Genomic DNA, 16,711 nt, shown 5'->3' on the forward strand with positions numbered 1-16,711 from the left:
CTCCTGGCTCCACATAGGACCACCCACAAATCAAACCCTACATCTGAGAGCATTGTCCAAATGCTTCTTGAACCCTGACATGCTCACTGCTGTGACCACATTCCTGGGGAGCCTGTTCCAGCACCCAACTACCCTCTCAGTGACATGCCTCATGTTCTTTTATTCTCCCCACAGGCTGATTTAATTTAATCTTGGAAGTTCTAGTATCTAAAAACCACCACTACCAGAAGTGTTTTCCCACTAGCTTGTAATCTTTAGAACTTTCTAACAGCAAGCATTCCTATCAATGAAGATTATCACCTAGATAAAAACTTGCATGCTGTTTCATGAACATGCTTCAGAGGATTCCTCTGAAATCAGCATTGTATACTGTTGTATACAATGTATACAACTACTCTTGTATTACACGAAGCAGCCACTACTTAACACAAAGATGTCTCATTAGCTGACTATTTTACAACAACGCTAAAGAGTTGAGAAAAAACAGGAAGAGTTCTGACATCGACTTCCTGATTACTTCTGGAAGCAAAAAAAGCCATGATCACCACCTGCTGTTAACTGAAGCTATCACTGTCCAATGCTTAGTATAATTCCAGATTAACACATTTAAAGATCATAGTACAGATATGTTTTACATCAGCATTCTTCCAGCACAAGAAAAAAAATCCAGCAAAATCAGCAACTTACACAAGAAGACATCTTCTTGTGCAACATTCCAACAAAACTAACAGTGACAGTTTTTCAAAAAAAGCAGCATCTTCCCATAGCTTCTTAATGTAAAGCCTCAAAAAATATTTCACAGTGCAGTAAAGATGTTTCTCTCACCTAGTGAAGCGTAAGATCCTGGAGGTAGACCAGCTGCTGACAAGCGCCCAGCTCCAGCTGTCTGTCCAGCAGCATGGCGAGCCTTTGCACCTGCAGCAGCATTAACATCAATGTCACTGCGAGACCTCTGCAGGGTTCCTGGGCTTGGAACATTCTTGTTGCTGCCTGAAACTAACAAACAAGCAAATTAGCTGGTAAGAAATAGAATGAATTTTATTTGCAAGGTTAGTGTTTTCTACTGCCACATAATACCTGCAAAAATTACAGAAAGCAATGTCATATAATGTAAGTCAAGTCAATATAAACACAGGATTAAAAAGACATTAAGCAAAAAAAATGTACCCAAGAGGTAGCAAAATAATTTTAGCCATGAAGTGCAGATAAAGAACAGTTCATTTTACATTATTAAAAATCTTAAGGACAAAATATCTTTTAACAGTATGTGCTCCTCCCCCCCCCCCCCCCCAATGTAAATGAGGTAATAATGGACATTTCTGAGGGTTGTTACATTACTAAATTGTTCACAAATGTAACAAAATTCACAGCATCCTTTGTGATACTGAGAGAAGATAACATTTCCACACCAGCTAAAGTAAAGCCTTGTGCAAGCTGAATGAATACTATGAGTTACTTTGGGCTTAATCTTTTGTGAAATGTTTTTTATTCACTTCCTGTTATGTGTCAAAAGTTAACTACTCTCTTAAGTTAACTTTCATTGGTTTCTCCCCCATAATTGTTTCAGTATTCAGAAAACAAGCACTCTCATTTTTACAAGTGGCCAGTAATTGAGTTCTATGATTTCCTTGGCTAGAATTACAAAGACATCCTGTAATAACAGAACAAAGATTCAACTCTGAGAACTCAAGACAAAAATTGAACTGTTTCAATCTACGTTTTTTTTATGTGGTGGTTTTTATTTTTATTATTTTTTTTAGAATCCCTTCTCCATAAAGAACAGCAGCTACTTGGGAATAAATGAAAGATATAAGGAGTCCTTCAGATCCAATTGTGATAAGCCTGATTATAACAAATGGACAACAGAATAATGCTTCGTTTCTTTGAGAATGACAACTCCATGACAACTCTAAAAGATTATTAATGAATGGTTCCAATACAGAGCAAATTATATTTCTTACTTTCAACAACTGAAAAATACATAAAATCTGAGCATAAAAACCATAAAACACATCAAAAAAAATAAGTTGCATTTTAAACTTATAATTCAAAGAATTTTAAAGAACAAGTGTTGCGTGCTTGTATAGCATAGGTTTACCTCTGCCTGCAAGGCTTGCTGGGCTGGCTGCAGACCATTTAGAAGATAGAGGACGACTGGAAGAAAAAAATTCAATAAACCCAGTTAGTAAGGGCTTTTAAAAATGTGTCTGGTATATCAGATCCAAAAAGAAACAACACACAGTGAACTGAGAGGGAAAACACAATGTGTTCTGTTGTGTTTTTTTTTTTTTCCCCTCTTTCCCTTTTATTTTTTCTGAATAATTTGGAGAAACATTACATACAGACTGCTAAGGTAAACACAATCATCTTATTAGATTATCTTTTACATTTTATAGACTTACATCTTCATCATAAAGCATTCATCCTTTGATAAATACTAAGCATACTTTGCTAATACAAAGTTCCAGTCACAGAAACATTTAAGGTAACCACTACATTGTTTTAACCACAGGCTTGATCTTCTAAATCATCCATCATACAAAAATATTGGGAGCTAAACAAAAAGATTGATATATGAAAGAAATTACGTTGTGTCTGCAGTAACAGTGAAAAGAGGTGAATCATTTGTAAGCCTTCTCCAGTCCCATAGCTTAGAATTCAGTTACAAATTAAGAAGAAATATGCTGGAACCACAAAGCAGCTAGATTGAATTCTCCTTGTTTGACTGCTAGAGGTTCCCATGGTTCATTAAAGAAAAAAAAAAAAAAGCATGCCTCTTCCTCTGTTTTCTCTCCATTTTCCCCCTTAACTTTTACTGTAAAAGCTGGTAGTTGGCAAAGCATAATCGTTCAGACTACTTAAGTTAAACTGTGAGCCCTTCCAGTTGCCTGGTTCAAAATGCTGAAATGCAGCCAGCAGGAACAGAGAAAGTCAGAAGTCTAACAGAACAAAGTAGCAGATAGATGAGCAAAACAGTGAGTGGCATGATACTTTATTTGTTGATTCATCTATAGCCATCTAAATATCTCCTTGGGAAGGTCTGTAGTCATTTCATCAATAGTCAAACTAAAACCATGCAGTCTAGAATCTCAGTTTTAAGTCAGGAAAGAGAAAAAAAAATGGGAAAAAAAGCCATTCTAAATTTAATATTGGGGGTGGTGTTGGGTGTTGCATAATACTGTACATTTACCCGAGTTACTAGCTCAGGTGCTCAAAGGTAATATGGAAGTCAGAATTGTTTGGTAACTCTTCATGAAATATCAAGTTTTTGCAGCTTAATATAAACTATCCAACCCAGTGCTTTCCTGACATTAATAAGTGCTATTTTGGAGATACTCTGCTGCAAGTAAATCCTGCATACATCCTTACAAGGAGCTCCAAATAGAAGACACAGACAATTGTTACAATTTCAGCACTTACACAATCTACTGTGACTGACATTTCATTAAATCAGTTTCATATAGGTAGAGCTGGTTTTGTAAGAAGTAGCCAAACTTCCTCATTCCATAATTCAATTTAAAATTATTGTCAATCCACGATTAAGAAAATTTCTAAGTACAGGGGTTCAAAAATCATGAAGGATCAGACTTTTAGCAAAACCACACCCATAAGTTAGCAAATGCAGGGAGAACTCAGTAACTATATTAGAAGCTAGAAATTTAACTGTGTTAAATGGGTAAAATAACATGCATCTTAATGCAAAATTACTGAAAACTCACAGAATCACAGAATCTCTAGGTTGGAAGAGACCTCTAGATCATCGAGTCCAACCTCTAACCTAACACTAACAGTCCCCACTAAACCATATCCCTAAGCTCTACATCTAAACGTCTTTTAAAGACTTCCAGGGATGGTGACTCCACCACCTCCCTGGGCAGCCTGTTCCAGTGCCTAACAACCCTTTCAGTAAAGAAGTTCTTCCTAACATCTAACCTAAAACTCCCCTGGCACAACTTTAGCCCATTCCCCCTCGTCCTGCCACCAGGCACGTGGGAGAACAGACCAATCCCCACCTCTCTACATCCTCCTTTAAGGTATCTGTAGAGTGCGATAAGGTCGCCCCTGAGCCTCCTCTTCTCCAGGCTGAACAAGCCCAGCTCCTTCAGCCGCTCCTCATAGGACATGTTCTCCAGGCCCCTCACCAGCTTCATCGCCCTTCTTTGGACCCGCTCTAGCACCTCCATGTCCTTCTTGTAGCGAGGGGCCCAAAACTGAACACAGTACTCGAGGTGCGGCCTCACCAGATCCGAATACAGGGGGACGATCACCTCCCTAGCCCTGCTGGTCACACTGTTTCTGATACAAGGCAGGATGCCGTTGGCCTTCTTGGCCATCTGAGCACACTGCTGGCTCATATTCAGCCGACTGTCCACCATCACTCCCAGGTCCTTCTCTGCCTGGCAGCTCTCCAACGACTCGTCTCCCAGCCTGTAGCTCTGCTTGGGGTTATTGCGCCCCAGGTGCAGGACCCGGCACTTGGCCTTGTTAAACTTCATGCAGTTGACCTCAGCCCATCGGTGCAGCCTATCCAGATCCTCCTGCAGAGCCTTCCTACCCTCGAGCAGATCGACACATGCACCTAACTTGGTGTCATCTGCGAACTTACTGAGGGTGCACTCAATGCTCAATTAAAATGTATTTCCAATATCTTATTTTCTCTTAGTTCTCATTTTACCCCTTCCTTTCTGTATTGTTTATGTTCAAACAATTGGCAACTTGAATATCCTGCAATAGAGGAAGTAACACTTACCTGAGAATTTAAGAATATTAAGATTCCAATTTCTCTGTAACTTAGTTTTTAATATTTCAGTATTAGTAAATTGTTAACGATACCCTGATTTTCAGATAGGCAATATAGATTAATTTAAGTAAGAGCAATTGGTCTTTGAATAAACTTTTTTTTTCATTTGAGAAAGCTTTTATTTGTTTAGATTCAGAAATAGTTGCGTGACTCTTACTTGAGGCTCTCCTGAGAGCTGGAGGATGACCTGTCTGACTGAGGGAGAGATGCTATACTGCCAGAGTTCTTCAAGTAGGTCTGGAGGCTTCTTTGATAAGGTGGTTCAAGAGAGTTGTATAGAGTTTCTGCTTCACTAGGAAAGTGATTTCTAAGACCCAGGTAAGCCCTGCAAAATAAGAGAATAACCAAATATAATTGCTCTATTTTCTTCAAAATATAGTCAGAAAGTAAAAGATGACAAGTCTTTCAGGAAAGGAACTCAGATCGAAAATATGTAATACGTACAACTTTGCTCACCAAATCATAAAAAGCATGAAATATTGACTGAATTAATATTTTTAAAGTAACTCTATCCTCCGAAACTCTCAGGTTCACTTACTGGTTCCAAGGGTAACCAAGAAAAATTCTCTAGTCCACCCAACCAGTCAAAGCACTGCAGTTTATTGATGGAGTTCATTCACAGAAAAAATGAATGATTATACAGCAATATCAACTTTTATCACTCCTGTTTCAGGAGAATCCTCAAATGCTGTAAGAGGGTAGTAATTTCCTCAACTTTTAGAACATTTTTTTTGTGTGTGTGTGACAGAAAATGGGTATCGATTCAAGACTCCAAGAAAAGAAATGTCACTTTTCAACCTAACTTGTTCCCTCTTCTTCAGAGGTGATCAGCCAAATATGGCTGATACATACTGTATTATTTAGACTCTTCTATCCCTCATGTAAAACTGCCAAATTTTCAGAACAAAAAGTAGTCAAAACTTACTTTCTTGCCTCCACTCTTGCTTCTGCATCAGCATCGTGAATGCCCTTCTTGATCGTTTCAACTAAGACTGCAGCATGCCTAGAAGATGGACATTCTTTGTACTATTTTGCTTCTACAAATTCAATTTGAAATAGAAGATTTACTTAGAGAAATACTAAATAAAATAATCGCTGAGAGAGTAGTTGTAAGGTATGAAATAAACAAATGCTTAAGTACAACATTGACGTGCACCTTCTGTAGAGGCTTAAGTAAGCTTCTAGCAATTTTCTCATCTGAAGGTAGCATCTATATCTTCTGAAGAAGTAAAAAACCTGTGATCATGGCAAGCAGAAGTTAAAAAATAATTTAAAAATTAAAAAAAAAAAACACAAAACAGACCAAGGCATACTTTTCATTTTCTTCAACAAATAAAAAGTTGAAATGCCTCTTAAGCTTGTTCTTTGAAATTCTGAATACATGTAACCACACATTTTAATAGTGCATTTATTTGCATCAACCAGGCATTAAAAGAAGCAATACAACAATACAATATAAAATGTAACAATGTTTCCAGAATGACTATTTACTCAAAACATGGTCCTAGTAGTGGTAAATTAAAAAAAGTCTGTGTACCACCTATAGAGTATAATTGCAACATTAGGTAAGAACAATCTACGATCTATGTTGCCATACAGTTATAAGATAGCTCAGTTCAATTCCAAGCTCTGCCACAGACTGTGATGGCTTATGAATCACTTCATGTCTTCATGTGTGAATTAGTGATAATACACTTCTCTTTACAAGACATTACAAGTATCCCAGGAAAGGGAAAAAAAAAAACAACACAAGAACTCGCACAAGTGTGCAGGGTTAGACACCACAGAGTTTAACTGGAAATCATGCACCAATATGAAACATGAACTTGACTTTGTGGCAAATCAATTTAAGTCACTCAGTTATCTTACACATAGGTTTACAGAAATGAAGATACGGTCATAACAAAGTCTCAAAGCTGACTGACTCATTTGGACAAAGTCCCAATGATTTTTTTAGTTAGACAATAGTTTCCCTATTTCCCTTAAATTATTTTAAGCAATCACAATATCACCTTGTTTAAGCAGTACCAGTAATGCCAAGGTATCACCTTTTTTATTTTATTTAATTAAAGGTGTTAAACTGCTACACTATGCTGCAGGTGTTGTAAAGAATCTAAATACTTTTTGGTCATCAGGAAAAAGAAAAAAAATCAGTATGACAACCATCTTAAGTTTTTAATCAAAAACCTTATTAAAATGATGGTGATACCCACAATAATTAATGGGAACAGGGAAGAAGAGGACACGCCAAGACTAATCACTTCGAAATCACTTCCACATTCCACTGAAAAGAATTATAATCTACTTTTCAGACACATGTGCACCTATAGCATTTCAAAGTTCCCCAAAAAATATTATTTTAAAAGACAATAACTTTACTGAAATTGAAAAAATATTTTCCCTAATACATCAATAGCAAGAGAAAGGGGCGGGGGGAGATAACTAAGTTTGCTTTCCTGGAAATCTATCTCTGAAAGCTTTTTGCATAGGACTTCTAACATCAGAACATGCTCTAAGAACACCAAAACACCCCAGTCAGAGCAAATAAAAATTGCAGTGATGAACAGATTTTAACTTTTTTTTTTTTTTTTTTTTAAATCTGTACACAGACACACACTGAAATAAATCAAGTGACCTCACCAGAACAAAAGGTAACCCTGGAACTGGATGAGCTCTTCAGAGCCTCCTCTGGTTCTACTCCATGTTTACAGTACACACGCTGCACTGCTGCTGTATACTCCTATCTATTTGGAGGAGCTACAATATGCTCTTAATCATTGTTACTGGAAAAAGTCCTGCAGACTAATCCCACTTGCCCTTTTTATGGCAGACAAACAAATTCCCTCCTTCCAGGAGAAAAGAGTCACTTATCCAAGCAACATCACTGCCTAGGATACATTAAAGAAGTGAGACTCTTAGAAAAGCATTGCATGCATTACTCACGGGGTATGGGAGAAAAGGGGAGATAAGGAGGATAAGGAGGGAAGGCAGCAGTAAGACAAGTTGGAACACAGACCTTTCATCCCTGACACCTAAATAAGCCATGTAACCACCTGTCCTAGAAAGGCTGTATAGGCTACAACAGCTTGCCAATATTAAAAAACATAATCCAATTCAAGGATTCCATTAAAAGACCCGTTTAAAAAATTGTTAGCAGTTTATTATTGGGGAAAAAAAATAATATTAGCTCATACCTTTCCAATGAATGTGTTTGCCACTCTTGTAACAACAGGTCTAAGAATTCAAAGGAACGCCTAAGAAGACAGAATAAGTTGTAATTAAGACTCCTTTCCTCCAATTTGCTTGTAGAATAACCAGTAGCTTTATTCTTTCCCCCTGAGGGAAAGGAATACCTAAAAATGTGTGGATCTGTTAAATCACGACATTGGTCTGCTTACTGGAAAGTTAAAATAATTGGTATACAAAGAAAACATGAAAGCTAACTAACCCTAAATTTCAGAAATATATGTGGTTCAATTAGCCATCTGTTGTTCAAGTAATGCTATTACACATATGCTGTTCGTTTTATTAGCCCTATAGTAAGAGGCAAATAAAGCTTAAAAAACTGTTCAAAATATAAAATCTAAATATAAAAATGAGTACTCTAATTCAGCTATTAAGTTATACCTTAATGTTTATACAGCATTGTACTTCTGTCCCATACACCACTCCCACCCTTTCACGTATCATTACTGAGTGTGTAGCATGAAGGAAAACATGACACCATTAACACAGGGACATGCATACAGAAAGCACTCCTAAATGTTTGCTGACACTGTACACACTAAGTTATGTAACCGCATTTATTATTAATTTAGAATTTTTGACAACTTAGCAGATATCTATTAGCAAATGGCATACTTTAAAATACATTTGAAGCTACATGCTGGTGAATAAATTAAAACTGATAAACATTAGGAAGGTGCAGTTAACTGAGACTTCCAAAAGGTAGCGCACTCTATTGCTGGGAACTTTTTTTCTCTGGTTATGTTGCAACTTTAACCTGTTCTGAAGGAAAAGATTTCATTTTTGTTCTGTCCAAATCTTTTGGGCACCTGTAAGACATGGCAAAAAGCCCTGAAAGGCTTACAAAGTCTTCTCATTACTGTAACTTATTTCGTTTTTCTTTATAAAGTAACGAAGTTGGTACATGATGCGATTTTGGCCCTTTGTTGATCATCACCAGATTATGTACCGCAGGACCAAAAGCCACCTAGTGCTCCTCAGAAGGCTACATTAAGTGGAAGCAATGGGAATTATTTTGCAGTCAAACCTGAAGTTAAAACACATCAATAATCTGGGCTGATACAACACTTGCTTTGTGTGCAAAGGCAGGTTAAACAGAGTAAACAGTTTAGACGCTCAGGCAATTTCTGGCACATACACAGCTACACAGCTTTCATGGTTAATGTGGGTCTAGAAACAGCATTAACTGCTTTTGTGAGATTCTGTGCAGAAAGCGACACTCTATCAGAATCCAATTAATTTCCTCAAGATCCAGTCAAAATCTTTAAGTACCATTTTCTTGGAAAAACAACATGCTAAAAAGATGCACCTCAGCAGTTAAATATGCTACCAGATAGATCTATCATGTGCTATCTAACCTAACAACCAGTGTCTCAAACCTCACCCCACAGCATAGTGGACTTATTAATTTGGGCACAGTGTGAGCCAGCCATAGCCTAGTTCCAAGGATTCACACCGCATTGCACAAGATTTATCAGGTCCTCCTGGAAACAAGAGAGCAACGTGCTGGCAAACACCATAAGCAGGAGTGCATCTACAGTAGGCCTGCCAGGCTTAGTGCCTCAAACTGCAGTTAACAGGCTCAGGCTGGTTCTTTGCAAGGACATGCACACCTGTTTTATGCTCTCACAATGCCTCTCAAACCTGTTTTGATTTCTTACTAGCCTAAGCACCACAGATTCAACCTTTCCCCTCCCACCTTTATGGTTTTAAATTAGTAGGTACTTTTTACAAGTGTTATGAAAACTTTAAATTAGAATTAATTCTGCAGAAGGATACAGTGTATGTTCCTGAATTCGTCAGAAAGTACCCTTCCTTCACGATGCCTCAGTAACTTTGATGAAATTCATTTTTATTGTTTATTAGATAATTGTTTCTTGTATTCAGGACTGATAGCGATCCATCTTCAAAGCTTTTTATTTTCAACATACAATCATTGTATTTAAAAAGCAACAGCTTGAATATTTTGCTGTTTGAGAATATTTTAATATACTGACCTTCTAACTGCAACTGATTTTGAGGTACAGTTGCTTGTTATTAAAGGTATGAGTCGGGGCACATGGGTATGCTGAAAAAAAAAATCATAACAAAGCAGTTAATGACAAAGGCATTCCTGAATTTGTGTTGTTGTAATTGAACAGAATTAGAAATGTCATAAAAATAGCAACTGATCACTTTAAAATACTGAAGCTACATGTAGAACACTATTAAGTGGGAGACTGTTGCTGCTGTATGAATCAACTACCGCCCCTCCCCCCACCCCCCAATATCAAGCAAAAACCACTTTCAATACCATCAATAACTACATCACAATATGCAATATTTAGCTGTCAGAAGTCATATCTGAAGGCTCAAATGTAACCATCTCCTCAGAGGAGTTCTAAACTGTCCTTATATTAGCTTTCCCTTGGGAAAAAAAACAAATAAATGAATGATAGACATAGTCTTAAAATCAGAGTTGTGGAGCAAAAAGCCAATTATCAACCTGAAACTATGGGCATCTTTTTACGGATCAATATGGTTAGTGCTAAAAACACTGAATTCCTTTTAATGCAAAATATGTCAATAAAATAACATATGTCATGTAATCCAAGCAAACTTACATACATAATCCATACAGAAACACCTACCATCCTCACAGGAAAACCCTTGAACACTTAAAGTGGGTAAAATAAACTACATTAAACTTGTATTCAATACTTCCATCCAGAATTAAAGCAGGCTTCCTTCAGCTAATCTTAATTAATTGTAGATGTAAAGTATTACCTTTTTAAACCCAAGTAAGAGTAACATAATTCAACACATCCGTACAGCCTCCATTATAGTGTGAAATTGTAGCTGTAAAAAATGCTTAAAAACTATAGTTCAGAACAATTCCATGCACTGCATATATCAGCCTTTCTCCTTGTTACAGAGTATAAACACACAAACCAAGGAAGTAGAGAGAATTAGCAGTTCTCCCAGTACTGCCAACTTCAGAATTAGCAGGGAGTGAGTCCAAAAACCCAGTAAAGCCTAGCAGTTGCATTTGTTCCTACTGATATATTTGTAAACAGTTTTTTTTTTTTTCTTTGCATAGCTTTCAAATTTAACTGGCATATCACTGCTAGACAGGGAACAATAAGCAATGTTGCAGGGAAACAATAAAATGGTTTAATGTATGAAGAAACTCGTATGTTCCGAATCCATATCAACAGTGTACTTTCTGGAAAATATTTGGCAAGGGACTCAAGCGCTTAAGCTTGTTTTTAAGACTGCACATTTCCTACAATACCCCTTTGAAGCTGCACTGATATATCCTTCCTCCCAACCCACTTGGCAGCTCAATTGCCCAACCTAAATCTCACCTCCCACTGGAAAACATTTTCCAACACCATGCAGTCTCATCAAAACTCTTTTTTTCTTTTCTTTTTTTAATATACACAATTTAAATCAGTAATTTGAAAAAAAAAAAAGTCTAAAAAGAAATAAGACCACACCATAAGAACTATCTGGAGATGAAACATGAAGTCCAATAAAGGGGCAAAGATGAGACAGAGCTCTTCAAAATAACTGGGAAAATGCTGAATATACATACATAAATATACCACCACCCTCTTTTTATTGTGGACTTGCTCTCACAGCAGCTCCATATTAAAGCACCAACATACGAAATGGCTCTAAGTCTTTTCTGGTTTGAGTTTTTAGGCACAGCTCAGGCTCCAAAAGCTGTAATGGCTTGGGATCTAAATATGAAACTGATCATACACTTTCCTTCAACTACTCTCATTTAACCCAAAGGAAAGAAATCCATGGAGAGTGTGGGGACTGTGTTTTGCCAGACTGATTCATTTTCCTTCTTCCACTAAAGCCTGAATCGTATGACAGGCAGAATAAAATGCATATACCACTTACTTGTTGGGAATTTGAATGCACTGCATGAACTCCATGCCTCTTATCTACTATGTTAAATTACAGCTAAAAATAACAGAAGTTTTAACAAAATCACGGCAGCTATAGCTGATGCGTACACTCATCTTCACCTGAACTGAACAAATAGATAATATAATTTGGTATTTTTTTTTATTTCATGTTGCTTTCCAGTAGTCTTTGATTTTCCTATAAGAATCATGAAAACAGACTTGCTTTCAAAACGTATACTACTACTACTACCTTTACCGTAACATTGCTGTGCTAGTGATAAATAATATTGTCCAACCATATAAAAATATCTTTTCATTGTTTAATAAAAACTTTAGAATTTTAAAGAATGTTTATATAATCCTAATATTTCCAAACTAGTCATATCTCTGGTAAGAGCAGGTACGTCAACATTTCTAGCAAAAAAATTGAACTAGTAACACTTACCCGAATAATGAACCTAATGGCTGCACACCCTGATGTTGCCATCACTTTGGCACTGTTGGGAACCAGATTAAAAAGAGTAGGCACAATAGCTTCAGCGCCATGATCGAACTTGTTTCCCAAAACAGTTGAAAGATGGCTATGTAGGAAAGAAAGAAAATCAGTTAATAAAAATCAGTACTTTTAATTTTTCAATGTACAATAAACTTTGTTATTTTAAACATCTCTCTACGAACAACAGCATTTCTTAATTTCATTATTTCCAAGACCTTGCCTTATTGGAAAAACAGGATTTCATAGTTCCTTGGAGCACTATGTTCAGTTCTGGGGCCTCCAGCACCAGGAGGACATGGAAGCATTAGAACAAGTCCAGAGGAGGGCCATGAAGTTGATTAAGGGCTGTAGAACCTATCCTGAGTATAGGCTGAGGCAATTGGGGTTATTCAGCCTGGAGAAGAGAAGGCTCCAGGGAGACCTCATAACAGCCTTCCAGTACCTAAAGGGGGCTACAGGACAGCAGGGGAGGGACTATTTGCCAGGGTGTGTAGTGATAGGGCACGGAGCAATGACTTTAAACTAAAAGAGGGTAGATTTAGATTACACAGAAGGAAGAAATTCCTCACTGCGAGGGTGGTGAGGCACTGGCACAGGTTGCCTGGAGAAGATATGGATGCCCCATCCCTGGAGATGTTCAAGGCCAGGCTGGATGGGGCTTTGGGCAACATGGTCTCGTTGGAGGTGTCCCTGCCCATGGCAGGAGGTTGGAATTACATGGTCTTTAAGGTCCCTTCCATCCCAAACCATCCTAGGATTTTATGATTTGCAGAATACTTCTGTTGCTTAGCAGACATATTAGAAGGCTTAACTACATAACTTTATTTCATAATGAAAAATCAATACTGCAACTTGAAAAGCTAATATTCTCAATTACAATGCTGGCAAAACTACTGAGTTTATTGTGATTAGCCATCCATAAAAACTATCTCCCTCATTTATTCAAATTACGATTTCAATTAAACACTTCTGCCATGCAAAGAGACTACATATACATGTATTAAAAAAAAATACAGCCTACTGAAAATTACATCAAATGCATCTATGTTTTAGGTCTCATGAAATATTCCAAATTTTTAGGCCAGGATGAGGACATTTGCACAACATACTTATGCTACTACTGACTTCATCTTAGGAAGATTTTGGATTATTTTCTCAAACCCTGAATTTCCCTGTCAAGGATTGCTTTATGCTCCAATAGGCCTCCACAATCCATTCAGCTGAAAGCTAGAAGAGCAAGGGTGAATTCTGGGCCATACCTGTCTCACACAGCCACTAAATATTACTGGCTACATTAATGCCTTTACAGAAGGGGGAGGAGATAGGAATGGGAAATAATGCTCTGATGAAAAAAAAAAGGAAAAAGAAAAAAAAAGGCTTCCCCTTCAACCCCCTTGAATTTACCCCGCAAGATAACAAGGGTGCAGGTCTTATTTCTGTTAGCCAAGGCTTTTAAGATTGCCATGGAAATTAAAGATATCAGACCATCAGACCATAGCATGTTTGTTTAAACTTTCACTTAATTTTTTCCTTTTTACATTGCATGTCCAGCAATTAAAGTCAAGTGGAAGGGCTGTAAAAACCAGAGAGCTCTTTTTATTATTATAAATAGTCACAGTGAAGTTCTGTGCCAATCACCCAAACTTAAGTACTTCTAATATTAGTTCCCAATATTACAGCAGTAATAACAGTTGTTTGTACTTAGTCTAGTGATGTTAACTTGTTCTTCAGATAGAATCTTTTAGAGGATTATCGACTGTATTTATCAACTAAAAGAACAAATTCCTCTGAAATGTTTCTTTGATATTTTCTCTACGGCTTCAGATCTTGACTCTGTCAGTAATAGCGTCGTGTTGGACTACTGTACAATCTTTCCTGCAACACTGGTAAAGCATCTTACAACAGTCGATTTCACACTGAAGTCTAGCTATGTATACAAACACACGTAAACTATACTTACGCTACAGTAATGCATGCTTCTCTAACCACCTGGGATCTAAGATCCTTGGCTGACAGCTTGAACGCACCATCCAACAACCGTAAGTGCTGGAAAAATCCATCATACTGTGCAGCTCCAGCAACAAGCAATGACCGAACTTTCTTCAGCTAAAAAATTTAAAGCATTTCATTTTGCACACTACTAATATGTATTTCTAAAGATAAAAAAGTATTAATTTACTGCAAAATTGTACATAAACATTTTGAAACTAGAGACATGCATAAGATAAGTCTTGAGACAACCATGCTAAATGTATTAAGAGTGCAACTGTTTCCATAAAAGTGTAATTCCATAGAAGAAGAACATAACTTCAAGCAAATCATTTTGAAGTGTAAGGTAATAATTTGAAACGGTTAAGAAGAAAAAACTACTGCTGAAATTCTAGAGCTGAAGTCACAGATCCCAGTCCACAAATATACAAACACAATTCTGTTCATGTACCCTTTTCTAAACACCTACTAAGATATCATAAACTAGATCAAAAGATACATATATGCCACATACAAAAGGAAACAATTCTTAAATCCTTAAATCAAACTTATAGCCATACATAAGAATTACAAATGTTAGCAGTTTACATGCAGAATATGCAAAAAAAAAAAAAAACAACAACAAACACCATACACAATAGCTTTTGGAAAAGCTTTCACTTCGAAGTCAAGAAAATGCATTTCAGCCTCTTAAAATCCTTGCAAAATCTTATTCTGAAATGATTTGATACATGGAAACTGAAGGTTTTGGAATCTAAAATTAAAGTGGCTTTGATTATCAGGAATGTAATCACTAAGAACATTTTTTTAAAATATCCAGTCATCTGTGTTATATGAAATACATTCACCCCACAATTAAAATCAGATAAAAAGTTTACCGCATTAGTTCGTTGATCCCAATCATGCTTGTCATCTGAGAGGATTTCCCTGATTTTGTTCAACGTTTCTTCAAGTTCTCGACTAGAATAGATCTGAAACATTAAAAGCATAGAAAACTTGTATTGTTAGCATTTTGGTTAACCTGATGAAGGAATCTAGCTTGAGAAGACTAGAAATTCAATTATAATTGTGAAAATCTTGCCCCTCTTATCTTGTTCCAGAGAACTACGCAAAAGGTAGAAAGTGTTTTAAGGCAAATCTAAATTCACTCAGCAGTGAATATTCATTCATTAACAGAAGAACTGAAGAATGAACATCTTCCTCAAGACTTCACCTTCCATCTCTGTGACAACCTAACTAGAATTTCATTATGTTCACGTTTGTCTAAAATTTCCACTCATATTGAATTGTAATCTAAAAAACACTCTGTTGCAATGTTATTGCAATACAATTTCATTTTCATACCCACTATTATAATGGGTACTAATTACTCAACCAACTGATTATAACCCAATGAAACTCTCTTGGGGCAAGGGACTCTCTTCCTCATTAAAAAGTTGTGATACTACAAGGAACTAACTGGGCTGTTAGTCAACACTAAAATAAAATGTGTCTGAAAAAATAAAAGCTTCCATAGCTTCTATATTTATTACTATTCCACACCTATCACTTATTAACTCACAGAATCAGCAAGTAAATATAAAGAGCAGCCTTCAGACTCCTCTGTTCTCTACATACTAATTCCAGCAAAATTGAAACCTGACAACCTAATCATACATCAGTCACTATTTGGCAATACATGAATTAATTAATTTATTGATAACTGCAAGTGCAACAGTGAATTTCTAAACAAGAAAAAAGTGTTAATACATTTTCACAGAAATAAACTGACTTCCCTTTGATTCTCATAGACATAAGGCACGGAACATTCTATTCTGCTTCCACTTTGCTTTGCACTGTCCATGCAAAATGTAATTTTTTTCTTCTTCTTCCCCCAGCTTGAAAAAAAATTATATGAAAAGGATATGAAACAGATTACTAACCAGAACACTGATTTTTTTTTTTTTCAGCAACATACTTTCAACTAGAGATTACTAATCCCTGGGATCCTAAATTCTCAGGTTGTGCCAGCAGAGGTTTAGGTTGGATATTAGGAGACATTTCTTTACTGAAAGGGTTGCTTAGCATTGGAACAGGCTGCCCAGGGAAGTGGTTGAGTCACCATCCCTGAAGCCCTTCAAGAAACACAGATATAGAACTTAGCATGGTGTAGTGGAGGACTTTAGTACTAGGTTAAAAAATGGATTAAATGATCTTAGAGGTCTTTTCCAACCCAAACAATTCTACAATTCTTTACAAACACATATTGGGCTACATTCAGTTGCCCACACACAGGCA

General features: G+C 36.7%; 1 protein-coding gene across 50 annotated transcripts in view; it reads right to left on the reverse strand.

Moving 5' to 3' along the window:
- CLASP2 (cytoplasmic linker associated protein 2) overlaps positions 1 to 16,711 on the reverse strand; it is a 138,647-nt gene that overhangs the window by 55,686 nt on the left and 66,250 nt on the right. For 49 of the 50 annotated variants that reach the window (XM_068670605.1, XM_068670604.1, XM_068670600.1 and 46 more), the window contains 9 exons: positions 15,313 to 15,405; positions 14,406 to 14,551; positions 12,395 to 12,530; positions 10,045 to 10,115; positions 7,996 to 8,055; positions 5,727 to 5,804; positions 4,959 to 5,126; positions 2,099 to 2,154; positions 826 to 996 (listed from right to left, as the gene is read on the reverse strand). In XM_068670605.1, the coding sequence (XP_068526706.1) occupies positions 826 to 996; positions 2,099 to 2,154; positions 4,959 to 5,126; positions 5,727 to 5,804; positions 7,996 to 8,055; positions 10,045 to 10,115; positions 12,395 to 12,530; positions 14,406 to 14,551; positions 15,313 to 15,405 (979 nt within the window). The remainder of the gene's footprint in view (positions 1 to 825; positions 997 to 2,098; positions 2,155 to 4,958; positions 5,127 to 5,726; positions 5,805 to 7,995; positions 8,056 to 10,044; positions 10,116 to 12,394; positions 12,531 to 14,405; positions 14,552 to 15,312; positions 15,406 to 16,711) is intronic. The other variant, XM_068670576.1, reaches the window with a different exon arrangement.

Source organism: Anas acuta, chromosome 2 (genome assembly GCF_963932015.1).
Source record: "Anas acuta chromosome 2, bAnaAcu1.1, whole genome shotgun sequence".
Taxonomy (NCBI): domain Eukaryota; kingdom Metazoa; phylum Chordata; class Aves; order Anseriformes; family Anatidae; genus Anas; species Anas acuta.